General features: G+C 48.8%; 2 protein-coding genes and 1 long non-coding RNA gene across 10 annotated transcripts in view; 2 read left to right on the forward strand and 1 right to left on the reverse strand.

Moving 5' to 3' along the window:
- Positions 1-2,373: 2,373 nt before the first annotated feature.
- Sv2a (synaptic vesicle glycoprotein 2A) lies at positions 2,374-17,639 on the forward strand. Its single transcript, XM_031374871.1, has 13 exons — positions 2,374-2,542; positions 5,834-6,797; positions 8,167-8,347; positions 9,726-9,877; positions 9,959-10,092; positions 10,676-10,765; positions 10,979-11,089; positions 11,268-11,356; positions 11,882-12,046; positions 12,243-12,376; positions 14,517-14,723; positions 15,283-15,442; positions 15,829-17,639. Exons 2-13 carry the CDS (start codon positions 6,176-6,178, stop codon positions 16,010-16,012), a joined length of 2,229 nt encoding a protein of 742 aa, XP_031230731.1. The 5' UTR covers positions 2,374-2,542; positions 5,834-6,175; the 3' UTR covers positions 16,013-17,639.
- A 1,445-nt stretch (positions 17,640-19,084) lies between these two features.
- Bola1 (bolA family member 1) overlaps positions 19,085-26,424 on the reverse strand; it is a 20,183-nt gene continuing 12,843 nt past the window's right edge. For 5 of the 8 annotated variants that reach the window (XM_031374875.1, XM_031374872.1, XM_031374878.1 and 2 more), the window contains 3 exons: positions 26,199-26,407; positions 19,840-20,033; positions 19,085-19,566 (listed from right to left, as the gene is read on the reverse strand). In XM_031374875.1, the coding sequence (XP_031230735.1) occupies positions 19,150-19,563 (414 nt within the window). In that variant the 5' untranslated portion in view covers positions 19,564-19,566; positions 19,840-20,033; positions 26,199-26,407 and the 3' untranslated portion in view covers positions 19,085-19,149. Of the gene's footprint in view, positions 19,567-19,839; positions 20,034-22,100; positions 22,310-26,198; positions 26,408-26,424 lie in introns of all 8 variants that reach the window. The other 3 variants (XM_031374873.1, XM_031374874.1, XM_031374879.1) reach the window with 3 other exon arrangements.
- Positions 19,471-24,667, forward strand: LOC116093448. Its single transcript, XR_004119716.1, has 3 exons — positions 19,471-19,711; positions 22,505-22,802; positions 24,534-24,667. It is a non-coding gene; the product is annotated as an uncharacterized LOC116093448 (long non-coding RNA).

The following is a 26,424-nucleotide window of genomic DNA, read 5'->3' on the forward strand; positions in this document are numbered from 1 at the left end:
ATTAGAAATGTAAATGTGAGGCTCAACCCAACAGACAACAATAGCAGAGTTGTGAGGCTGTCTGATGTGGTTAAGAAAATGCATGAGTGGAAGCTGGGATGCCCCACCCCTTAAGAAACCAGAGTGTGGGTTTCCTCCTGTCCAGGGGACTGGGGAGGTATAGGGGTAAAGTACTTGATTTAAGTCTTCCCTCAGAATTTAAACTTTATATTTTCCCTTTTAATTTGCTTGCAGTACTAGGGACTGAATACCTGACCCTGTTTGTACATTATTATTATTTATTATTATTGGTTTTTTTTTTGAGACAGGGCTTCTCTGTATAACCCTGGCTGTCCTGGAAACTCACTCTGTAGACCAGGCTGGCCTCAAACTCATAAATCCTCCTGCCTCTGCCTCCCAAGTGCTGGGACTAAAGGCGTGCGCCACCACTGCCCTTTTTACTTTTTATTTTGATACAAGGTCTAAAGTGCCCTAACACTCACTCTGTAGCCCAGCAGGCATGGAACTTGTCTCAGCTTCCTGATTAGATGGAGCTATGGCTTGTGCTACCACCCTTGGCTAATGAGTACTATATTTCTTCTGGTGGGGCTAGTAAATATATCAGGGCAGAGTCTGCAGAATCACCTGGAAGAGAAGAAACAGCTTCATGTCAGCAAGGCCTGGCTAGAACCTAAACTAGGGATAGTGTATTTAAAAGATGTATTAAACCTTAAGAAGGCTCATCAATGAAAGCCTACTAAAGGCTAGTCCCTGAGGCCCATGTGGGCAGAGCTGCTCCAAGTACCATCCTAGAAAGAGTACTCCAGCCAGCAGACAGAGTACTTCTAGAGCCTTGGCAAAGCTTCCCCACTCCTAGAGGTGGGGCAGAGAGCTGCTGCCAGGAGAGTTTGGATTCATTGGCATCCTACTGGGGATGGCCAGATGCCATTAAAGATACAAGTTCTCCCATTCAGTTATGTCACCGTGTAACTTCTACATTGACACCGTCCTGATTTGGCTTAAGGGGGAGAAGGTACTGGACACAAAAATCTTCAGTCTAGGTGAGGAGGTAATTTTTTACGGTAAATTAGTCTCTATTATGACTTTCAGTTCATTGTGAACATTTCCAAAATGCAGCATTGGGTCTTACAAAACTTAGGCCCACATCCCTAGCATAGTAAATTTAACATGACAAATGGCATCTGGGAAGTCTCTGAGCACACAGCCTTCTGTATTCGGTATCTCCCAGCATTCTAGAGCCACACTTAACCAAGCAGACTCATATGGTATTACAACTAAAAAAAGACACCTAGTCCAGAACATTCCAAGAAGCCTGTGGTTCACAGAGCCAGGGGACTTGGCCAAAGCCAATGATGTAGCGTAAATGGAAACCTGGGACATGTTTTGGTCAGTGTTCTTTCCAGACAATCCCAAGTCTTATCTGGAGTAGACTGGTTCAGGGTGTACATCTTCGAAGTGCCTCTGACTTGTGGAGCAAAATGGTCACCAAGTGTTATCCAGGTTATCTGATAATAGAAACAGAAAAGATTCAAGAAAAGGAGAACCCAAGCCAGTACACATCACACACACACACACACACACACACACACACACACACACACACACCAAAGAGGGGGTTGTTAATTGATGAGATTTTTTTTTTTTGAGTCATTGGAGAGAGTGGTTGGAAAGGGAACTGTCACACACACACACACACACACACACACCAAAGAGGGGGTTGTTAATTGATGAGATTTTTTTTTTTGAGTCATTGGAGAGAGTGGTTGGAAAGGGAACTGTCCAGTTGATCAGACAAACTCCTTCTCTAGCACCGACTCTGCTGTCAGCAATTGAATGGTAATGGGGAGGAGGAGGTCCACCTTGTGCATAAACAGTCTGGATTGTTTTTGGAGGAGACAGATGACAGGGACCAAGGAGTCACTGACTCTGTCTGTTGAGTACAGAAACCACACCTTGTTATCTCTGAGTCCTCTCACATAGCCAGGTGAACGTGGGGGTCCAAGCTGTGGGCTTGGGAGAGGATTTTTAATTCCAAGGAGCGATGTAGGAGGGCAGGGAGCTGTTTTTAGCGCAGCAAGAACTGCTGGGACTCCTGGGTTCTCTCATCCTAGCTTGGGCGCAAAGGAAGGGGCTACCTCATCCATCACCTCCTGTCTATTTCCTCCACTTACTCCCCTAACCACTGCTAGTGTCTTCCTTTAGATCCTGGCATCTTTTACTAGGGAGGAAGGGGCCGAGAAAGACTGTCATTTCCAGCTGTCACCCTGACAATCCCCTCCAGTTCCTTCATCTTTTCTTCCTGTGTCCTAAGTCCCCCCCCATCATCTTTTCTTTCGCCACCCCCCCCCCACAATGGTCTCTCCCGCTGCTCACTGGCGCGGGGGAGGGAGGGTCGGAGGCGGGGCCGGAGCGCGTGCGGGGGGCAGGTCTGCAGTGCCGCTTCCCCTGGTACCGGGAGGAGCAGTCGCCGCTGCCGCCTCAGCCCCGTGGCTGGACCCCCTCCCTCACCCGGGGACTCCCTGACCCGGGGAAGCAAGCTCAGGTGAGACCCCTCTCCCCTCACCTCCACCCCGCCCCGGGCTGAAGCATCCTCGTCTAGCCTTGCAGCCATTTTATCTCTGATGCTTTGCTTACGGGGAGGGTGACAGTCCCCACTGTAGGGTGAGGGTGGTGGTGGTGGTGATGGTGGTTTGGGGAATGGGCCATTTATTTCAGTTGCTTTGAGAATATACTTGAATAAATAAATAAATATATATGTGCAATACACACATATGTATTTTTATGCATATACACACACACACATATATATATATATATATATATATATATATATATATATATATATATGGGAGGATTTTTTTTTAACCTTAGCTTAAAGTCCCCATTACATAAACCTGGTGAGGGGCTGTTAGGTAAGCTGAGGTCTCTCAAACTCCATCCCCTCCTCACCTTGATGTATGCCCCCCTCCCCCCCATGGTAAATGACCTTGGCTGGGGCCAGAGAATGAGTACTGCTTCTCTTGCCTGGACTTGGGTGGGTTAGGGGGTAGAGGAATCAGCTTGGTGAAGGATAGAAGAAATGAAATACTGGGCAGACAGACATGGGAAGCAACCAGGTGTTGGGGCTTGGCACTAGAGGTGCTTATTGAGGGGCTCCGGGGAGGGGCGCAGAATGATGGTGGGCACCTGTCCAGCAGCAGGACCAGGGGTGGGGACAGCAGTGTAATCAGTTCCATGGCCTCATGCCTAGGCGGGGGTGGGGGTCTCCGCAATCCTGGCAGAGGTAGTCCCTAAGCCTGTGCATGTGAAGCATTTTCTCTACATCCCTGGCCTCTGTGAGCATTTCTCCGTGTACATTCTCAGCTGACAACCGCCCCCCCCCCCCCCAACCTGGATGCTCCCATCTTCCAAACTCAGGGGTAGATTGTAGGGGTGAGGCTCAGTCTTGTCGGTCTTGCGGAGGGGTGGGTAGGAGGGTCAGTTATCAAGCTGTGGTGCGGGGGGGGGGGGCACTCTGGAATCCCCCACACCCTACCTTCCCTGTCCCTTGTCCTTTTCCATGAGAACCTTCTGATCAATGACTGCTTCTTCATGACCTTGTCACTTCTTAATGACCTGGCATGGGATGGGATGGAAACCTGGCTTGCCTCCTAAGCAGGGGCTTTGATTAGGGGGCTCGTCTGGACCTGAGCAGTTGTCTTGAAAGGTTTGCTTACGAAGCCCTTTCCTCATGCCCTTTCCACCTTCTGCAGAAAATCTGGACACGTTCCTTCCGGTCAGGTGAAGCCAGTCAGCCTTAAAGGACTTGGTAAATCCCAGTCTGGTCTCCTTTAACTCCACCTCTCCCAGTGCTGTCTCTCTTCCTCAGGCTCAGGCACTCTGTGCTGCTCTGAGGGCTAAATATAGCACGACTTCCTCACCAGCTCAAAGAATTTGTCTTCTTTCTCTCCCTCTTGAGCTCGCTGGCCCCAGGGAGCTGGCTGTTGAGCCACTATGTGCTGTTGTGGCGGGGGAGCCTTTCCTACCCCACACTCACGGCTGAGGGGTAAACAATGTCAACAGGCAGGGGAAACAGCTGCTGGTGGGTCCAAATCTTCCTTCAGGGTTTGAGGAGAGATCATGGTTGGGAAAGAAAGGTGAGGTACACACATTGCCTTGACGCCGAGAACAGCTGCTCCCTGAACCATGAAGAAAAGGTGACACTGAGGCCACTGTTTCTGATCACTGTTTTCCACTGCTTACATCTGTCCTTACCAGTGCGTCTTTCTGAATGACATGGCATTATTTACCCTTTTCCACTAGTGTGTGTGTGTGTGTGTGTGTCACTGGTCAAAGCTTTGGCTGGTTGAGAGCAGAGGATTATTTTAGGGGAATGATACTGCTCTTAATCTAGGCCTGTGTCCTCTGTTGCCTCGAAGGAGGTTATCTTTGGCCTCCCTTTGGGGGATGTCTTATTTGTGGGAGGGGAGGTCCCCTTCATTCTCCACCAGCTGCCTACACAGTGCAGTATTTACAGACTCCTTTTTCATTGACTCCTGAAGAACCAGAGGGACCAAGGGAGATTAGGATAGGAGACCCTGGAAGAATGAGGCACACTATAGACCTTAGGCTCTCATTGGAAACGTGACCTCAACCAGTCATTTCTGGTTCTACCCCCACAGGCAAAGGGTTCTTCTATATGTCACATTCTGAAGGAAGGGGATTAGCAGCTGGTTGCCTCCCCTCCTAGCTCATGATCTTCCTTCTTGTTCCTTCTACCTAGGTTTCAAATCTCCCTTTTGGGTACCTTATCCTGTTGGTTTACAAAGGACATACCTAATTCCAGCTGTTGAAGTTAGTTTAAACCCAAAGTTCTAGGGAGGGTCCTGGGCATCAGCAGTGAAGTATGAACCTCCTCTGGATTTGTTTCTTTCACACTTTTTTTTTCAATATAATAGGGAAGGAAACAAACTAATATTCATAAAATAATTCTGTGAGGTTAAGTCTCACAACTCTGAGAAGTGGATTTTCCCAACTCAATTACCATCAAGTTAACTAGAAGGACACTGAGGCTCAGGCAGATTGGGGCAGCCTGCCCATCAGTGGGGAGCAAGTAGGGGGTGGGAACATCAGATGTCATGTGCTTTGCATCTGACCAGCATTCTCCTTGTACTGTCCCTTTCTGCGGTTCACCCTAAAGAACAGGCAGAGGAGCCTTGGCTAAGGGATCTTAGGAGGGGCAGGGGCACCTTGCTATGTTCCTGTCACCACAACACTAGAGCTCATGTTTTTCATTGCCTCTTCTGTGCGGGGTCCTGGAGTAAGCATAAGTGAGAGTGGGGCTGTGTCACTAAGCCCTACTCTCTTCTCCTAAGTAAGAGGAGCCAGGGGAGCCGTGTCAAACTCAGGCAGTGCCATGGCTGACTCTGGAGGGTGAGCTTTACTTACTAGGTTAAGTTGAGAGAAATCTCCCCTTGGGAGGCTTTGAGGGGAGAACAGTGGAGGCTCTGCCTTCAGATCTATCAGTGGGCTGAGGAACCTGGTCCTTGTCCGCAATTCATCCTCAAGCTCTGTGTCAACTGGAACTCCCAGGAGCCTAAAGCAGAAAATTCTTGTTTCTGCTGTTTCCTGTGCAATGGATGCGGGCAGTGGTGACTGATTCCGGAGCAAATCCTGTGGATCTACTACCCTCCAGCGTCAAAGTAAAGGGACTTGTCTATTCATTGGCTCAGGGTTGGCCCAGATAAGCGTCTCTCTTTAATAGCTGGTGGCCAGAAGTACTAGGTTGAGAGGGGTTCCATACTGGCCCTCCTTCACTAGTCTAGTGAGCTTTCTTTTTCTCTCCTTCTCCTAGGTCTCTAGAGCCTCCCAGAAGAAAAATAGGCAGCCCTCCCCGAAATATCTTCGCTCCTCAGTTTAGCCTCTCCAACCTGGCTCCCCCTTCCCAATTCTTCTCCCCACTCCCCCTCTCCCTTCCCCACACACCCTACTGAACTGTGTGCAGCACATAGCTCCTTTCTTCCTTTTCCCCATCTGGACCTCACTGGCCAGGCCCTCGTTCCTCTTAGTCTGGAAGAAACTGGAACACAGTTCATCTGGGGAGAGGGTCTTCTTGACCCCTCCAATTCACTGAGCAAAGGGCTGAAACAGAAGCAGAGAGTAAGGTAGATCCAGTGAAGTGCCCCAAAGCCCCATCATGGAAGAAGGCTTCCGAGACCGAGCGGCGTTCATCCGTGGGGCCAAAGACATTGCCAAGGAAGTTAAGAAGCACGCGGCCAAGAAGGTGGTGAAGGGCCTCGACAGAGTCCAGGATGAGTACTCCCGAAGGTCCTACTCCCGCTTCGAGGAGGAGGAGGATGACGACGACTTCCCTGCCCCTGCTGACGGCTATTACCGCGGAGAAGGGGCCCAGGATGAGGAGGAAGGTGGCGCTTCTAGTGATGCCACCGAGGGCCACGATGAGGATGATGAGATCTACGAGGGAGAATATCAGGGCATCCCCCGGGCAGAGTCTGGGGGTAAAGGCGAACGGATGGCAGATGGGGCACCCCTGGCTGGAGTGAGAGGGGGCTTGAGTGATGGGGAGGGTCCCCCTGGGGGCCGGGGGGAGGCGCAGCGGCGTAAAGATCGGGAAGAATTGGCTCAGCAGTACGAAACCATCCTCCGGGAGTGCGGCCACGGCCGTTTCCAGTGGACGCTCTACTTCGTGCTGGGTCTGGCGCTGATGGCAGATGGTGTAGAGGTCTTTGTGGTGGGCTTTGTGTTGCCCAGTGCTGAGAAAGACATGTGCCTGTCGGACTCCAACAAAGGCATGCTAGGTAAGAAGCCTGCGACCACCCTGCTGTGGGGAACCACCCAGTCTGGCCCACTAGTTTTGCAAGCTGTTACATAGACTTTCCACACACACACACCCCAGACACCCTCTTCTGGAGGTTGGGTAAATGAAATTGTGTATGAAAGAGCGAGCTTAGCTGGATTGGGGTTTTCACTGGTGTCTGAGTGGGTGGTAGTTTGCCCAACTGATGGATATGGCCGTGGTGGGTTGGTCTACTGTTAAGTGCATCTTCAAGGTCTTCCATCCTGTTACTGGCTTGCCTTTCACTAACTGCAGAACTGTTTGGAGCGATATGGGTAAGGACACCTCAGACATATGGCGGTGTCTAGGGATCAGGAATGTCTTTGATGGCCTTTCCTGACAGGGATCTAGAACGAGAAATCTCATATGCTCACTGAGAAATTATAGAAGGCTGGCTTCTCCATAGGTCTCTCTCTCTCTCTCTCTCTCTCTCTCTCTCTCTCTCTCTCTCTCTCTCTCTCTCTCTCTCTCTCTCTGGATTTGGTTTGGACATTGACAAAATGCAGTTTTAGAGGTGATTTTAAAAATCAATTCCAATTCTGATTTTAGGTAGGAAACAAAAAACTGGGGAGAAGTTTTTAGGATTCCCAAGTACTGGGGCTAGAAGGATAAAGGATAAACTTTGTATTGGGGCCTCTTGCCCAAGGAACAAGAGATCTTCTCTGAGGCCATCAAAACTGGGAGAAAAAGCCAGGCGTAGTGTGAACATCATTAGTTTGAGCACTCAGGAGGTAGAGGCTGGTGAGTCTGTGAGTTTGAAGTTAGTCCAGCCTACATAGTGAGTTCCAGACCAGCCAGAGCAACACAGTGCGACACAGTCTAAAACACAATGACAATGACAACGATGATGATAATGACAATGATGATGACGATGTCCTCAAACAAGCAACTTGGGAGATCAGAGAGGATGCGGGTGGGATCTAGACATCTAGGCAGATCCAGTTCACTTCTGGGTGAGTTAGGGATGAGCTTTCTGTGCAGTAGATGGAGGAGGGGAAGAAGAAGAGGGGTAGGGAGAAGGAGGGGAGGGAGGAGGGAGAGGAAGCAGCAAAAGTGAGGGGTGTTATTCTAAAATGTTTGCCTTCTTGCCTTTGAGCCCTGGTCTGCAGTGGTGACTGTCCACCACCTCCCTCCCTCTCTCCTCCCTCTCTCTCTCTCTCTCTCTCTCTCTCTCTCTCTCTCTCTCTCTCTCTCAGCTTCTTCAGATCCATTCTGCTACAGGAGTTTCAGCCCCTAGTGTTGGGGCTCTGATACAAAGCTGATGGGAGAATTTAGGAATATCTGCTCATGTCCCCCCATCCCCGCTCCCCGGGGTTTCCTCCTCTCCACAGGTCTCATTGTGTACCTGGGCATGATGGTGGGGGCCTTCCTTTGGGGAGGCCTGGCTGATCGACTGGGCCGGAGACAGTGTCTACTCATCTCGCTCTCAGTCAACAGCGTTTTCGCCTTCTTCTCATCCTTCGTTCAGGGTTATGGCACCTTCCTCTTCTGCCGCCTCCTTTCTGGGGTTGGGTGAGTGTCCACATCCTAAACCCTTAAAGACAGAACTGTGCCCTGGTCACTGCTGTAGTATACACATGGCACAGTGTGAGGCATATTGGATATACCTTAAATCTATGTGAATTGAATGAATGCATGCCTTTCCCAGTCCCTACCCTGTCTTTGGGCCAGATACCCATGTCCAGTGCCTGCCTGCTAACATCCCGAATACCACACCTGGTCTGTCCTGGAGTCTCCCACTTACCTCTCGTTTTGAGGCTGTCCAAACTGAGGTCCAGTGGACCTCAGCCTTGCTCCTGGGCTCATGCACACCCTGGAGTTATCCCCTCCCAGACGGTTTTTTTGTTTTTGTTTTTTTTTTTTTCCCCCCGAGACAGGGTTTCTCTGTATAGCCCTGGCTGTCCTGGAACTCACTCTGAAGACCAGGCTGGCCTCGAACTCAGAAATCCACCTGCCTCTGCCTCCCAAGTGCTGGGACTAAAGGCGTGTGCCAACCCCCCCCCTCCCGGATTGTATATTTTTCCTGAATGAGTTAAGAAGGCTTGCTGACACCCTCTTTGGCAGAATCTGAAGTTTTACCCTGCCTACACCTGCACTGTCTTCATTTGTTGTTTTTTGTTATTGATTTTTGGGTTTGTTTTTTGGTCAGAGTATTACTATGGAGATATAGCTGGCCTGGGACACTATGTGGATAGACTAGGCTAGTCTAAATTTCAGAGACTTACCTGCTTCTGTCTCCACACGCTGGAATTAAAGGTGTGGATATCCATCTTAAAGGGTTTTGTTTTGTTTTGTTTTGTTTTTGAGTTTTTTTAAAATTATTCTTTTGTTTATTTGTTTTTAAGTCTTATTTATTTATGAGTATACTACAGCTGTCTTCAGACACACCAGAAGAGGGCATCAGATCACATTACAGATGGTTGTGAGCCACCATGTGGTTGCTGGGATTTGAACTCAGGACCTCTGGAAAAGCAGTCAGTGCTCTTAACCACTGAGCCATCTCTCCAGCCCTGTTTTTGAGTTTTTATTTGAATAGAATCTTGCTATATATAGGCCTGGCTGGCCTGGAACTTGAAATACTCTCCTTGCCTTTGCCCCCGGTGCTGGGATCACTGCATGTGACACCATATTCGGCACCCTTGTCTGCAGTGATCTTGCTTCCTTCTCAACTCAGCCACTTTCAAGGTTTAATGCTTGTTCTTTCCTTAATCTGAGCCTGTTTCCTGCCATCCCAAGAATAGTGATTTGGTGGCTGGTGGCTAAAAGAGCTTGTAGGATGTAATGTATGAGATGAGAATAAAGTGAGGCATGGGGAGCTGAGGACCCAGAGCACCGGGGAGAGGAATTGGGAAGATGGCTGTTTCCTAACGTCTACCTTTGAAATGCCCAGGATTGGTGGTTCCATCCCCATAGTCTTCTCCTATTTCTCGGAGTTCCTGGCCCAGGAGAAGCGTGGGGAGCATTTGAGCTGGCTCTGTATGTTCTGGATGATTGGTGGAGTGTATGCAGCCGCAATGGCCTGGGCCATCATCCCTCACTACGGTAAGCTGTCTTCAGACTGTCAGTGCTCCCCGCTCTGCTGTGCTCCCCTGCTTCTCTGCTGACTCTGTGTCTGTCTGCCAGGGTGGAGTTTCCAAATGGGCTCTGCTTACCAGTTCCACAGCTGGAGGGTCTTCGTCCTTGTCTGTGCCTTCCCCTCTGTGTTTGCCATCGGGGCTCTGACTACGCAGCCAGAGAGTCCCCGCTTCTTCCTAGAGGTGAACGGACTGCTCCTGGGAGTCAGGGTGGGGGTGGGGGGGGGTGGGATGAAAATGCTTGCTGTGGGGTGGGTGCCCTCTGGTGACTTTTTCCTCCTTCACAAGCCCATAACACTGGGGGACTTTATCTTGCTTCCTTTGTCTTAAAATATGTCTCCTGAGGGTCTTGGAGAGACCAGGAAACCTGTTCATCTATGGGCGGCTTACAATTTAGCAGGCTCAAGTTGGGATCCACTCTTTACATCTTCCTTCAGGCTATTCCTGCCTCCAGCAGATTGGGGTGTGGCTCCATCATTTCTCTCATCTTAGGCTTTTCTTTTATATTTTACTGGAGAAACCCCCAAGTATCTATGCTGGCATTGGTTCCCTTGTAAACTCCCCTCCTAAGTCTTGATCAAGTCTCATCATACCTTGCTGTACCCCGGCTTGGGCTGACATTTATACAATAGATTAGGGTTGCCAGGGAGAGCTGGGAGTGTTTTTGTATCTTGGGACTCTAGAAGCCAGATTGAAGGGATGGGGTCTGTAACACTGGATCTGGCATCCCCTGAATTGCATGTTGGGAATGACATTTGTGTTCTAGAATGGGAAGCATGATGAAGCCTGGATGGTGCTGAAGCAGGTTCATGACACCAATATGCGAGCCAAGGGCCACCCTGAGCGAGTCTTCTCAGTAAGCTACGACTCTTCCCATTCAACTCCCAAGCCCCACTTGGACCCTTCTGGACGTCGCCCGTCTTCTAGGTGTCTCAGACCACACTGTGGTTTAAAGACCTTCCCAGGCATTATGTTGCTTCCTGCCTCCCATTTTGCTACTGAGAGAAAGAGACATGTGGTGTGGGTTAGGAAATAGTGTGTGACAGTTCACTCCCTTTCTTGTGCCCAGGTAACCCACATTAAAACGATTCATCAGGAGGATGAATTGATTGAGATCCAGTCTGACACAGGAACCTGGTACCAGCGCTGGGGAGTACGGGCTTTGAGCCTGGGGGGTCAGGTAATGATAGAGTGAATAGAAGAGCAACAGAAGGAGTGGGGGATGTGGAGAAGGGAGGGCTTGAGTTTGTGTGAGGGCGAATGTGAACTGAGGGAGGTGGAAAAATTTTTGCAAGAATTGGAGGTGAATAAGTGGACGTTAATGTGTCCACCTTTTGCCTTCACTCTGTCCTGTGTAGGTTTGGGGGAATTTCCTCTCCTGCTTCAGTCCAGAGTATCGGCGCATCACGCTGATGATGATGGGTGTATGGTTCACCATGTCCTTTAGGTGAGGGGGCTAAGTGTGGGTTGTGGTTGTGCGTGACTGAAGCAGAGTGATGAGACAGGAGATGAAGGGAGCACATTCTGAGGGAGGGTGCTATCTGTCCGCATCCTCCCGATGCTTTATCCAGGTTCTCTACTTAATTGAGTCAAACTTGTAATTCAAGCAGACAGGCAATCAATCTTTACCAGACAATGTACTGGGCATAAAGAGATGTGTTCCAGTCCTTAGTTTATCTTCTGTCAGGAAGAGATAAAACTAGCTGTTAGAGTTAGTGCAGTGGTGCCACTGTAGGGTAAGGATGTGTTACGGGGACACTTGGGGCTTGCGGGGGAGGAATCTAAATCCTCAGAGTGAATGGGTAGTGTAGCAGACCTTAAAGTCTCCAGAACCACAGTAGGTGGTTGGAGAATGTGTGCATGAGGCTGGGGGTAAGTATGCCCCTACGCAGGTACACTGTTCATCTGCCCCTCTGACTGGGGTTCTGGTGTCTCATCTGCCCTGTCTGATTCCATGCCTTTGACTCCCCAGCTACTATGGTTTGACTGTCTGGTTTCCTGACATGATCCGCCATCTCCAGGCTGTGGACTATGCAGCCCGAACCAAAGTGTTCCCAGGGGAGCGCGTAGAGCATGTGACATTTAACTTCACACTGGAGAATCAGATCCACCGAGGGGGACAGTACTTCAATGACAAGTATGTGGGGGATGTTTCCACATCCCTTCTCCCTGTTCCTCCTACTTCCTTCTCGTTGATGAGTCTGAGCTCAAGACAAGGTGGTTTCAGGCAAAGCCTATGTAAAATCAAGGCTCTCAGTCTCACTACTTCTATGGGCATGAGTCAGTGAGGGGCAAAGGTTGAGGGGGCGTGTCTCATCATCTTGGTCCTGCAGGTTCATCGGGCTGCGTCTGAAGTCAGTGTCCTTTGAGGATTCCCTGTTTGAGGAGTGTTACTTTGAAGATGTTACATCCAGCAACACATTCTTCCGCAACTGCACATTCATCAACACTGTGTTCTATAACACTGGTAAGGTGGCCAGTGCTTGGCCAAGGGACTTTGATGAAGGGAGAAGGAGGCTTCCTCATCCCCTAGCTTCCTGTTCTCAAGTTGAGAGTGCCCTGGAGCCCTGGGGTTGCTCACTGGCTACCACCAGTGATCTGGGAAATATAATGGGTATTTTCCTGGGATCCATTATCTGAGGAAGACATCGAGTTCTTTTACTTTTAGCTGTAATTATAAAGTTTCAGTGAGGTAATGCTAGTGTAATTTTGAAGAGGGTAAACTGGGTGTTTGGGGAAAAGAAAGACAATACAAGGGATATTTAATAAGGAAAAAGTGGGAATTGTGTCATGAGTTCACTTCTTAGCTTGGCCTAACAGAGGCCTGCAATCACTCTCTTCAGAAGGCTGAGGTAGCAGGATTGAAAAATGTCTGAGAAAGTTTAAGGCCAACCTAGGTGACTTTGTAAGGTCACAGCTCAAAATTTGAAAGGGCTGAGAGTGAGGGGGCTCACTGGAGGAGCATCTACCCAGCTCATGTGATGCTCTCTAGGTTTAATCCCTAGTACTTAAAAAAAAAAAATTCTAAGTTGAGTATGGTGGTGCGCTCTGGAGGTGGAGATGAGAGGGCTGGGAATACAAGTCCACTAATGATCAAGTTTGAGAGCAGGTTAGGCTGCATGAGACCTTTTTTAAAAAGCAAAAAACAAGACAACAACAACAAAACCTTTTAAAAAACGGTGCTGGAGAGACGGCTTAGCAGTTAAGAACACTTACTGCTCGTGTAGAAGACCTGGTTCAATTCCCACATCAGGCAGCTCACACCTGCCTGTGACTCTTGTTCTAGAGGATCTAACATTGTCTTCTAGCCCCTGAGAGTTCATGGTATGTGATGTGTTGGAGCGGCGGGTCGTGTCAGAACATACTACACTAGGCCCAAACAGTTCCATTGTAAGAGGTTTAATTGAGAGGGAGTGAGAGGTTTAATTGAGGGTAGTGGCGCAGAAAGAGAGGAGAGAGAGAGAGCAAGATGGAGGAATGTTGTGTGTGTGTGTGTGTGGGTTGTGAAGTACGTAGCAGCCACAGGTAAAGGTGGGAGGTGAGCCCAATGGATTCTGGGAATATGGTGGCTGTTGCCCTGGCAACAGGTCTGTGGACCCGCCCATGTATCGTCACAGGCTTTGGATGTCGTGATGCTAACAGTATGTGTACGTGTATGTATATGTACACACGCAGACACACACACACACAAACACACACAACAACAACAACAACAAAACAAAAACAAAAAAGCCTAAGTTTGTTTTTGTTTTTGTTTTTTCCAAACAGGGTTTCTCTGTATAGCCCTGGTTGTCCTGGAACTCACTCTGTAGACCAGGCTGGCCTCAAACTCAGAAATCCACCTGCCTCTGTCTCCCAAGTGCTGGGATTAAGATAAATCTTTTTAAAAAATATGTAAGAAAGAAAAAGAAACAAAATGGTTGCAGCTGAAAGGCTGAGTTCTATGCTAGACTGAAACACCCCACCCCCTTTTTTGTTTGTTTTTGTTTTTGTTTTTTTTCCAAGTCAGAATTTTACTGTGTAGCTTGGCTGTCCTGGAACTCACTCTAAATCAGGCTGGCCTCAGACTCAGAGCTCAGTCTGCCTCTGTATCCAGAGTGCTTGATCAAAGGTGTGGCCACTACTGCTGGGCTAACATCTGGCCTCTAAATGGAGTATTGTGTAAGCTTTTTTCCTTTGCAGGAAAAAAGGGGTGCAGGGGGAGAGGGAGACAAAGACAGAGAGAGACTGAGACAGACAAACAGAGACAAAGAGACACAGAGACTGAGACACAGAGACACAGAAAGACACCGAGAGACACACATAGAGAGACTGACTTTAAAATTTTATTTTTAATGTTTTCTTCAGAAGCAGTTCCTAGACCAGCAACAGGGCTCCTGTTTATAGCCAGCTCAGGTGGACAAAAACGATGAACAAGAAACAAAGACTAGTAAAGCTCAGATGTGCCATACACGCCTCCTGCTTATGGTCCCTCTGCTGAGAAAATTGCTCGTTCCCATGGTGATGTTGGATGCTTTGCAGTGAGTGTCCGAGCTAATGCTAAGAGGCACTGACTCCTGACTTCCGCAGATGTAGATCTCATGTTCACCTGTGTCCTGACCTTCTAGACTTGTTTGAGTACAAGTTTGTGAACAGCCGTCTGGTGAACAGCACGTTCCTGCACAATAAGGAAGGCTGCCCGCTAGATGTGACAGGGACCGGCGAAGGTGCCTATATGGTGTACTTTGTCAGCTTCTTGGGGACACTGGCTGTGCTTCCTGGAAATATTGTGTCTGCTCTGCTCATGGACAAGATTGGCAGGCTCAGGATGCTTGGTAAGGGGCTGAGGGCTGGGTGCTGGCTAATGAGGGGTAGAGGCAGCCGGGGCTGGGGTGGGCTGTCAGCAGGCTTCTCACCTCCAGCGTGGAAAACATTGGTCAGAGAGCCTTCCCCTCCCATGGTTTGTTTAGGGGTGCTGCAAAATGGGGGTGGACCTGGCATAGAAGTTACTCTAGGGGGTTAAAGAAATAGGTAGGATGGTAGGCAAGTAGGGTCTAGACTGTAGATTTGAGGTTCGGCTCCACCTTGGACAGGTTACACCCCATGAGCTTGCACCTGCCATCATGGCACCTGTCATAGAGGACATAGCACCTCTCTCAGAAGGCTGATCTCTCAGATAGGTCCATAGAAAGCATCCCGTTACTTAGCTCATAGTTGGTATTGAATACATGGCTGCTGCTGAAACCGGTATTAACAAACACAGTGGTTGAGGACAAGTGAGACGCCTTCCTTTCAGCTACCTTAGGAAACAGTTATCTGGAGTCATCTCAAAGTTAGCTGGTGGTAAGCTGGGTCGTGCCTGGGCTTCATGGCTGTCTCTTCTCCTGGCTCCAGCTGGCTCCAGTGTGCTGTCCTGTGTTTCCTGCTTCTTCCTGTCTTTTGGGAACAGTGAGTCAGCCATGATTGCCCTGCTCTGCCTTTTTGGAGGTGTTAGCATCGCATCCTGGAACGCGCTGGACGTGCTGACTGTTGAACTCTACCCTTCTGATAAGAGGTAGTTTGGAGTGTGGTGTAGGGGGGAGGGGGGAGGTTTAGGAGCTAGAGGGCTGGGGAGAAGTGGGGAGGAGAGCTGATAGACTATCCTTAGGGATAAGAATCTGCTGAAGGATAAGGATGTTGTTAGGGGAAGGACACATATCCATGCTGAGCTTTTCCTTAACAGTTGGGAGCTTTTGTCTTCGCTTCTGGAACTGCTAATTACTAACCTCTGCTTCTGTCTCCTTTCTCCCAATGTGTCTGTATGCCCCGCCCCCTCCTGTCACTTCTCCATCCTTCCTTTCCGCTCCTGCACACTGCTTTCGACCTACCCCACTTTGCCTTCCCACCTGCCCATCTTCCCTCTTCTGGGCCCTCATCGCCATGTGGCTTGGCATGGAGCAGGACTACCGCCTTTGGCTTCCTGAATGCCCTGTGTAAGCTGGCAGCTGTGCTGGGGATCAGCATCTTCACATCCTTTGTGGGAATTACCAAGGCCGCCCCCATTCTCTTTGCCTCAGCTGCTCTTGCCCTTGGTAGCTCTCTGGCTCTGAAGCTGCCTGAGACCCGGGGGCAGGTGCTGCAGTGAGGGGTAGGGGGAGTGTTTTAGGGGCTTCAGGAATGGCAGGCACACTGTGAGACCAATAATTCCTTTTATCCCTACCCTGCCCTGCTGTCCTGGTCCTCACTCCCGTGTTTGGTGTCTTAGCTGTGTGTGCCTGTGTGCATGTGTGTGACCCTGATGGGCAGGGACTACAGGGAAGGTCCCTTCGTTCCACTTTTGGGATGAGGTACTCCCCCACCTGATGCCACCCTCAACTTTGCACAAGGAGAAGGCTGAGCTGCATCCTTCTCTCCCCCAGTGTTAGCGGGGTGGGGGGGGGCTGTTTCCCTGCTCCAGGGGTTCCAGCACTTCTGCCTTCCCCTTCATTCCCTCCGCCTAGGCCCTGGTGAACCACAGGTATGGGGGCTGAGGCTTGGACCAAAAGAACTTCTAGAGTGGGAAGGCCTTGGGTGCCCTCTAACCTCCCAAGGATGCTGGCTGGGGAGTAGCAATAAACCTCAGCCCTCTGGCCACCATTTTCACCTCAACTCAGGCTACAAGTGTGAAGCCTGGATTTTATGGAATTAGTTTTCTGATTTTTATTTATATGTAAGTTCTGAGGCAGCTTAGCTGGACTGTGTGTGGATGTATGCATACACTCATGTGTGTGTGAGTGTGTGTGTGTGTGTGTGTGTGTTTGTGTATGTGTGTACCATGGGGTAGGGGTACCACTATACTGTTCAAATATAAGCCAAGAGTAGTAGTTTCAGTGAACACACACACAACACTGTTTTTCTACAGTACCTCCCAGAATCTTGTATCTGTGTTGGGGCTGGAGGTAGAACACTTAGGCCAGGCTGGGAGGAGTCCTGCAATCTTGGGGGACCTTAGGGCACCTGACAAGGACTCACTCTCTCCTTCCTCTAGAGAGGTTCTACCTACTAGCCACAGCCCTCCCATCTGACCTGTTCACACAGGCAGTGGACCAGAGGAAAGAAAGGGAGAATAACCAGGCACGTATGGTCAAACCAGCAGATCCGAAAGCACAAGGAGCTGGGGCAGGGGCAGGAAGCAGGGGTCCATCTCCTAACCCTTCTCAAAAAGGCTGGGTCGTGAGGGACCCCTAATGCAGGGACCAGAAGCCTCAGTTTCCCCATTTTGCCCTTCCACAGAACAGCCTCTGTAGGTAGAGCTGCCCTTGTCCTACCCGACTCTGTGTGGCTGCTTTCTTTGGTACTCTCTTCCCACTCCCACCGTAGCTGTGACGTGTTGTAGTTTTTAGCTGTTTGTAAAATGTTAAAAAAAAAAAAAAGTTAAAAGTTAAACTAATCCAAAAAAGAAAAAAAAAAATCCAAATTCACCCTCCGTAAGCTGCGTCTGGTGCCCTCAACCCTAAGGCCATTCCGATTTTGTAACACTGAACCAGGTGGTGACTGTTTAACTCTAGTGTCTGTGCTCAAAGGACTGCCTTCTCCTCCAGTGCCCAGTGTGTATGTGACCCCTCTCTCACCATTCCGTGGCTGGACGTAGCCTTCTCCCTTACTACAGCCTCAGGGGAGACACATCCACCTTCCTGTCTCCTGGGGAACCCTAAACCTGACTCCATTGATGTGAAAAAATGAAATGAAAAATACTGCTGAAAAATAAAGGGTATGAACCCTTAAAGCCCAAAGCGGCTGTGTCGGCTTCCTGGCTTCCATTCACATTTTCCCATCCTGACCATCTGGGGAAGATAAACTAGTGTTGGAGAAACAATTCCTTCTCCAGGGCCAAAACAAGTAAGCCCCCTCTCTTGTCATTGACATGGAATGGGGCACCTCAAATCTACATTTTATTTGTTTAGAAAACATTTACTTAGGCTGGCTTTAGAGGGTTAAGAGCCCTTGTTACTCTTGCAAAAAGCAAACATATTTTATCTGCATAAGCATTTTGCCTGCATATGTACCCATCAAGGCCAGAAGAGGGCATTAGATCCCCTGCAGCTGGAATTACAGTCCTTTGTGAGTTACCAAGTGGGTGCTGGGAATCAACCCTGCACCCTCTGGAGAGCAGAAAGTGCTACACCACCTCTCTGGCTCCCCAGTTTTGAGCAATGTCTTTTGGGAATTCCTACTTCCCGGAGCTTGTCCTTGATCCCCTTCCTCAAGTACACTGCTGCTTTAATTAAGCTGTGCTACCTTTCTTTCTTTCTCTCTCTCTCTCTCTTTTTTTTTTCTGAGTCTTAATGTTTAGCCCTGGGTGGCCTTGAATCCAACGAGATCTGCCTATTTCTGCTCCTAATGCTGGAATTAAAGTTGTGTGTCCCTACATAGGGCTCTGAGGCCTTTAATAACCTTCTACTGCCCAAATAGGCCCAATATAGAAACAATCGTCAGAAATGGACAAGATCACACACTCATACATACATATCTTTGCTGCTGCGATTAAACCCAGGGCTGCACACACAAGCTTGTCAAGTGCTCTGGCACTGAGCCATATCCTCTGCCCAAGGTATGATCAATAGTGCTTTTCTCTATCTCCACGTAAAAGGGCATTGGAAAGCTGCTTTTGAACATTATCTGAGCTTCCCTTGAAAACCTAGCCAATGTTTATTTCGGTTCTTTTCCTGCTTCGAATGCAGGAAATCCCTCTTTTCCGGGTTAAGTTTGGTATCCTTGCAAAACCCAAATAGTTCACTTCTTCACGAAGTCCCTTCTCTAGCCTACAGGTAATTTTCTTTTCACAAGAACGCCTGTAGGGACCTGTGTAAACCTGATGGCCTGCCTGAGTTCAATTCTAGAACCATATGACGATGGGAGGAGTGACTCCAAAAGTGACCCTCTGACGCTCAAGTGCACTGTGGTGTCATGTAGCCTCCCCCCCAGCCCCCATACACAATAATGTGTAGCTCCAGTTTAACAGGTATTAAGAGCACGGTTTGACTTCATGCACCAGCTTCTCTTATTATCACGGCTCTTTCCAACTCATCAGGACAGGTCTAGCCCAGGCAAGGGCAGGAGAGAGTGGCTGCTCTCTCTTTGGGCTAGTTTAGCTTTCACCTGAGGCTTCTTTGCCTCTGCATGGTGTACATTAGCAGAAAGGGCAGAGGTCCTGGTCCGTACAAATCAAGGAATAACGTAGTAATGATATAGTAATTTATTCTCAGTCGACCCATTCGGATCGTTGTTCTCCCAACCCGCGTATTAAGAGGTCCCTCGAGTTTTCTTGCTCCCACCTAGGCAGGGGGGGCTAATGTCCAACTGTGGGTTCTCTCTCCACTGGGCGGGGGTCTTAGCCTGGATGGCCAGCGCATGTACGGGCCCAGCCAGCTCCTCCGACAGTGCCTCGTGGACCAACCGGTGCCGTTGCAAGGGGCTCATGCCCTCGAAACGAGAGCTCACCACCGCCACGCGGAAATGCGTCTCGCTGCCTGCTGGGACCGCGTGGCCGCCGCTCTCGTTGCGCAGCTCCAGTACCTCAGGGCTCAGGGCTTGCTCCAACTTGGCGCGAATAGCGGCTTCCACTGGCCCGCCAGCCGCCGATCCCGCGCTGCCCCGCGACACACACGCGCGCGTGGCCATGGAGACCATGCACCGGGCCGACCGCGCACTTAGCATCCGCTGCGGAGAAACGAAGGACACGGGACTGAGTCCACACACCCTCCCCACGCATCCCAGACAAGCACACCCTGGAACCTCCTCTGCTCTGCGTGGCGGGTTAACGCGGCTTCTACGCCGGCAGCGGAGGGACAAGGGCGATTGAACGGTCAGAGCTCTAAGCACTAAGGGCACTGGGGAAGCATGGCTGGGAGCTGAAAAATGGAGTATGTATAACTTGGTTCTTTTGGCTGAGTCAGGGCCCTAACGCCTCTCCGAACCCTAGGGTGGTGGTACCTTTGTACTTGCGGCGAAGCCTGCTGTACCACGGCTAGATCTAACCACCGAATTTCCTGACGTACAGGGTCGACGTAAACGCGGCGTCAGGAGGCTCGCTAGGAAATGCAGTCCGGTTGGGTTTGGCAAGCGTCACCTAGTACCCAGAGGTTTCATGGGAATTGTAGTCCCTGCTCCTCCCGACGGGTAAAATCCTGCGAGGTCGGGAATTAGAGCAATAAAAACAAAAGGGTTTCCTGTAAATTTGAGATTGTTGCACCAGATTTGTAGCTTCTTGATCTTGAAACTCAAGTAGCTGTAGGCATTTATAAGTAATTAATAAAAAAACGACTCATGTAACCCAGGTTGGCCTTTAGCACTCTAGAATGCCCATTATTGCCTGCCTGCCTCTACCTCCTATTGGCTGGGATTGCTGTCCTGGGTTATTGATAGAGTGCTCCTATAGCAAATACAGGATTCCTATGAGATTATAACAGGCCCTGCTCAACTCAGAGGGGAATGTCTGCTGGGACAGTTTACTTCCCAAGAAATCTGTCCTGACTGAAGCAGAAAATTCCAGTGAGAAGAAAATGAAGATCTTCACGTAGCTCCCTAACAGCTGCATTAACTTCATCATTCTCAAGCTCCCCAGGCGTCCCTATGGAGGGTCCCAAGCAGGTTTTTTTCCTCTTGGAGATCCCTTCATTCCAGAGAGAGAGAGAGAGAGAGAGAGAGAGAGAGAGAGAGAGAGAGAGAGAGAGAGAGAGAGAGAGAGAGAGCGCGAGCCCTGGTCTGCAGTGGTGACTGTCCACCACCTCCCTCCCTCCCTCTCTCCTCTCTCTCTCTCCTCTCTCTCTCTCTCTCTCTCTCTCTCTCTCTCTCTCTCTCTCTCTCTCTCTCTGTGTGTGTGTGTGTGCAGACTAAACATGGCCAGGAGACTGAATGGGGGCTATGAGAGGAGAGAGAGGAGGGAAGAGTGAGAGATGGAGAGAGGGATGGGGAGAGAGAAAGAGAGAGAGAGAGGAGAACCAAGAGAGTTCATGGCTAAAATGGTTGGGTTATATAGGAATCAGAAGCTGGGGGAAGGGAAGGGAAGCCCTTGGCTGGAGCAGTTTGGAGGTAGGGTGAGAAGAGCTCAGAGGAGCCTTAGGTGCCGAGTCCTGTTGCCAGTGTACACTTTGGTATAATAGGAACCACATTTACCTATTTGTCTCTGGCTTCTTTGGGACCTAACAGTAGCCTTGTCTTTGGGCTGTCCTGAAATTCATAATGTATACTGGGCTAGCCTCAGACTCTGTAGATCAGACTGGCCTCTCTTGAACCCAAAGATCCACCTGCCTCAGCTTCCCAAGAGCTGGGATCAACAGTGTGTGCCACCACTGCCAGACCAAAGCTTATTAAAAGAGGACAACTCTATAGAAGATTAAAAAACAAAAACAAAAACAAAAAAAACTACAAACAAACAAATACCAGGGTAGGAAAGCCGTAATCTCAACAGCTGCCCCAAGGGGGAGAAAGGAGTCAAGAAGGAAAAATTCCACATCGTTTAAGTTAAGCAGGCATAAGGACAGCCACAGGGTGGAGACCAGAGCTTTAGAGAAAAGGTAAGGAATCCTAAATTACCAGAAAAAGAAAACATAGGCTCTGAACAGCATCTGAAGAAAAAAAAATAAAGGAAAAGTTGTACCTCATTGGGTAGATACAACTATCAGATCCCAAGGAAATTCCACTTGTCCAAATTCCAAAAGGCAGAGAAGGGACAAATGTGCTACCAATTAGTATACCAAAGCCTATGCTGACCTCCAGGCTCCCTCAGTATCTCAAGTACCTGTTAACAGAGTTCAGAGCCCAGCTAGCACCCATCTAGCCCTTCTCACCTCCTCTCTTACCCTAAACTCCCTGCAGCCCCCAGGCTTCCCTCCCCCAGCTACACCTTCTCCTGACAACCCTGCTGTTTCCTGATCTCTCCCTCTCTGCTCTCCCTCTCTGCCTTTTCTCTCTATGTCTCCATCTCTGCTCTGCTCCTGCTTCCCTCCTAACCACCACTAGCCAGGTGCAGTCTGCTGGCCATGTTCAGTCTACCTCTCTCTCTCTCTCTCTCTCTCTCTCTCTCTCTCTCTCTCTCTTTCTCTTTCTCTCTTTCTCTCTCTCTCATATCTATAATAAAACCCTTCTTGTAAACCATACCATGGAGTGGTCATGTGTAATTTTAATTTTTTCAAAGTCTACTTTTAATGATGGTTCTTAAATGCTTTAAACCCCCCTTCTAGCCCACCACTCACCAGAGGCAGTGGAAAAGAAAGGATGGGGATCGAGGGAGAATGGACCTGTTTAGAAAGGTTCTGTGGAGCAACTCCTGTTTGTGTATTCTGGAAATCGGCAGTTCAGTTCACAGGTCAGCAGTGGCAGCTCAGTCCACTTGCAAACACTTCACGGATACACCAGCAGTCCAGTTCAGTAGTCAGGATAGCAGCAAAGGTGGCACAACAACCTAGCAGGAACAGCCAGGCCTTAGCCTCAGCAGGAGTCAGCAGGAGGGGCCAAGACCAACAGGAAAAGTTCTTAGCTGTGCCTCTCTCAGCGAAGCGAAGATCAAGAATCATTTAGCTATGCAAGCAAGCCTAGCTCAGCCTCTGTCCATCGAGTCCTTTTTATACTCCCTCCAAACATCCCGTGTCCTCCACAGGTCTTGCCGTAGCAAGTGTCTTGCCTCAGTATGTGAATCTGTCTCAGCTGACATCACTCTGCCAATTGTCCTGAGTCTGTAGAATCTACAAGAAACTGCAGTACATCACCAGAAATTTTTTGGCTGATTTCTCTCTATGGAATCCTGACAAATGGAGCTCAGCTAAGCAATGTAAGGCAGACCAATACATTCCTTTCACGTGCTTTCTTTGGCAGAACATCCTTTCATCTGTGTCCACTTCACATGTTTGCCCCAGCAAAACACCATCATCCAGCACAACTGACTTTCCAGAGAACTGGTAAGTGTCCACTTCGGCCATGTTTATACAGAACCTCAGGACTGTTTGTGGGGACTGTGCTGGTGTGTACGGGTGTAGTGGGGATTAAGGGAAGGAAAAGACTATCTCATTAAAGAGAAGTTAGTCCACCAATGTCTGCAGGATGCTTAAGATGAGCCTGGGTTCTCTTCCTTCTTTCCTTCCTTCCTTCCTTCCTTCCTTCCTTCCTTCCTTCCTTCTTCCTCCCTCCCTCCCTCTCTCTGTTTGTTTTTTGTTTCTTTCTTTCTTTTTTGAGACAGGGTTTCCCTGTGTAGCCCTGGCTATCCTGGAACTTGCTCTGTAGACCAGGTTGGCCTCAGACTCAGAGATCCAGTTGCCTCCCAAGTGCTGGGATTAAAGGCATGCATCATCCCTGCCTGGCTGTGCCTGGCTTTCTAAGGGTGGACCTGTCTCACCCAGGGATGATCCTTGGCCAAGTGGTTGAATGGCTTAACTGAATTACTTCATGTTTTAAGTAGCTTGGAACATTAGGGCTCCACCCACAACAGAGATTTTGTCTTCTTGACCAGAAGGAACAAGCAGTAGTGGGCAGAAGAGGCAGGGGCCAGATCCTGCTAGATTATGGATGGCTTTCTTAGACAGCTTTCTCTCTCTAGACCCTACATAGAAGCTGAAAGCTAGTTTTGGTTAGAGATGCAACAAGATGAGACTTTTCCAAGATGTAACATAATTTTAATTTATATATGCTTATATATAATTTGTTCATGTATTTAATTTATGTTTATACATTATATAAGTTAAATTTATTTATAATATACATAAAATATAAGAATATGTAGAGAGAATATAAGAATATATATATATATATATGCTTTCCATTTTTTAATTTTGAAAAATTTCAGTTCTAGGCCTGGAAAAGTGGCTCAGCAGTTACTAGCATTTTCACTCATCCAGGGGGCATTAGTCCTATATCCTGCCCACATCGGGCAGTGCACAACCATACTGCTTCTGGCCTTTGCAGGCATCTTTGTTCACATACGCATACCAACATACAGACATATAAACAAACAAATTTGAGAGAGGAGGGGGGCAGGGGGGAATGAGAAAGAGATTTTCTTGGACTAGCAAGTCACTCTTCAGTGACAGGGTCCCAAGGCGGAGGGCTCGGAGATGACAAGATAGAGAATGGAGAGCTGGGGTTAGGCAATCTTGCACAAGCTATGTCTAATGCCAATCCAGTTTCTTAAGGAGTACAACATCTTATATACTGTTTGTATATAAGGAAAACGGCCAAGGTCAGCAGAAAGCTAAATCAGACAACCTCAGCAAAAGAACACAGGATGCCTCAGACACATCTGCCTTAGGACTGATAACCGCAGTCTTTGTTGGGTGGGGAGGGGGGAGCCAGTTTCCCAGGATCTGAAACCTTAACTCCTTAGAGGCCCTGGCTCCATTCTAGATCAGACCTTACCAAGTTGGCCCAAGCAAGGACTCAGAACCAGGATCCTTCTGTCTTTTCATCAGGGACTCTGAGAAAGCCATGGATCAGTCTGGATTGCAACAAAATATCAAGCCCAGGCAGCAAGCAATGCTTTCCACTTTTCTTTAGACGTGTGTGTGTGTGTGTGTGTGTGTGTGTGTGTGTGTGTGTGTGTGTGTTTCTGTGCAGTCTATGTTGGATGTGCTGGGGTGTAAGGGAGCAGTACTGATAATGTAGACTTCAACCACTATCTTCTTTCCTTCCCTTCTCAGAGCTGGGTTGACAGGCTGGTACCACCATGCTCGGAACCACTATGCTCTGCCTAGACTTACCACTTCTTTCATTTGTACACTTACTTTGTGTACAATTAAGGTATGTTTATATATGTTCGTTTTGCTAAGCCACTTGAAAATAAATTTTACGTACTATGAGACTTTACCTGTAAGTCCTGAGGATGAGAATACTCTGCTGTACAACCGTAACACTGATTGTCAGACTCAAGATAGTTAACACAATGACACCTTCCCTAGCCTCTGAGACTTTTAAGGTGTATCACAATAACAGACAACATATCTGTGGAGCACTGCCGCACCTTAAAGATGGTGCCTGCCATTCTTCTGCTAAGGAGTAAACAAGTCCTTATTTGGCAAGAGGGTTGCACCTGCCAGTGGTCTGATTTTTTGTCATGAGGCTGTAGCCAATGATAGCGCAAGAGGTGGTATGGGCTCATGGGCAGTCCTACTAAGGGTATTTAAGCAGCACTCACAGACCGGGGGTGGGGGTGGTGGGGGGGGGGTGGGCTCCTGAGTAAACTGTTGCTGGAAGGAACTGGTGTGCTAGTCTTTCTTCCCTGCTGGTCAGGGTGATCGGCGTGGCACACATATCCACCTTTTACCTAGACCTTTTGTCCCCCACTCCCACCCCTTACATCCCCTGGTTTTTGAGACAGTCACACTGTGCAGTCCTGACTGGCCTGGAACTCAGTGTGTAGACCAGGTTGGCCTTGAACTCATGGAGTTCCACCTCTCTTGCATTATAAGTACTGGGATTATAGGTCCGAGTCACCACTCCTTGTTTTTCACTGGCAACATTTTGCTAGAACTGTTTTGTATCTCTCATTGAATGTGTGTTCAATAATGACAAAATCATTATTTTTTGCTGAATCACTTCAGTTAGTTGCAACTTTTTTTTTTTTTTAAATTATGTGTTTGAGTGTTTGCCTGACTATATATAAGTGCACCATCGACATGCCTGGTGCCTGAGGAGGCTAGAAGCAGGTGGTGGATCCCCTGAAACTGGAGTTACGGCCTCTTGTGGGCTACCGTACCCAGGTCCTCTGCAAGAGCAATACTAGCTCTTAATTACTGAGTCATCTCTCCAGGCTTTGGGTACAGAATATTTGATCCTTTAACAGCTATATAATCCCTTACCTATCCTCTAAGAGCAATGAAATTGTCCTCTAACATCATTATACACCTAAGACAACAAAGATTCATGTAACTTGCCCATCTACTATGCAGCTGGTAATCCAGTTTACCTAGTCCTCTCCCTAGTTAGCATTTATCCTGCTTCAAATGTGTCTTCCAAACCTATGTTGCCCCCAGTCCTTACTGCAGTGGTAGTAAGAGGTAGGGGCTTTAGGAGTGGTGAGGCTGTGAAGGTGCTGCCCTCAGAATAGATTAGTGCCTTAGAAACGGGCTTGAGGAAGCAAGGTCACACCTTCAGCCCTTCTACAAAGTAAAGACATCTGGACAGTGTCATCTATGAGAAACTGGCCTTCACCAGACACTAAGCTTGTCAGCAACTTGGTCCTGGCCTAGAACTGGGAAAAAAAAATGTTCTTTGTAAATTACCCAGCCAGTGATATTTTGGTATGGTAGCACAAACAGAAGGAGGCAGCATCCCATCCAATGCTGAATTTTTAGACATGGACTTACTTGGCTTCGAATTTCCATTTTGCAAAGATCACTGTCTGCAGCGTGGAAAATGGATTATAAAAGACGCAAGCAAGGAAGCTGGGGAAGCAGCTGGGAAGTTAACGCGGCTATGTGAGCAAAGATGACGTCAGGAGAGCGGGCTCAGGTCACTGCGGCCTCTTGCAACAGCCTATCTTCCTTGCAGAGCGCCCCCTTCAGATTCAGCTGAGCTTCACGCCACCAAAAA

The sequence above is a fragment of the Mastomys coucha genome, unplaced genomic scaffold (genome assembly GCF_008632895.1).
Source record: "Mastomys coucha isolate ucsf_1 unplaced genomic scaffold, UCSF_Mcou_1 pScaffold16, whole genome shotgun sequence".
Lineage (NCBI taxonomy): Eukaryota > Metazoa > Chordata > Mammalia > Rodentia > Muridae > Mastomys > Mastomys coucha.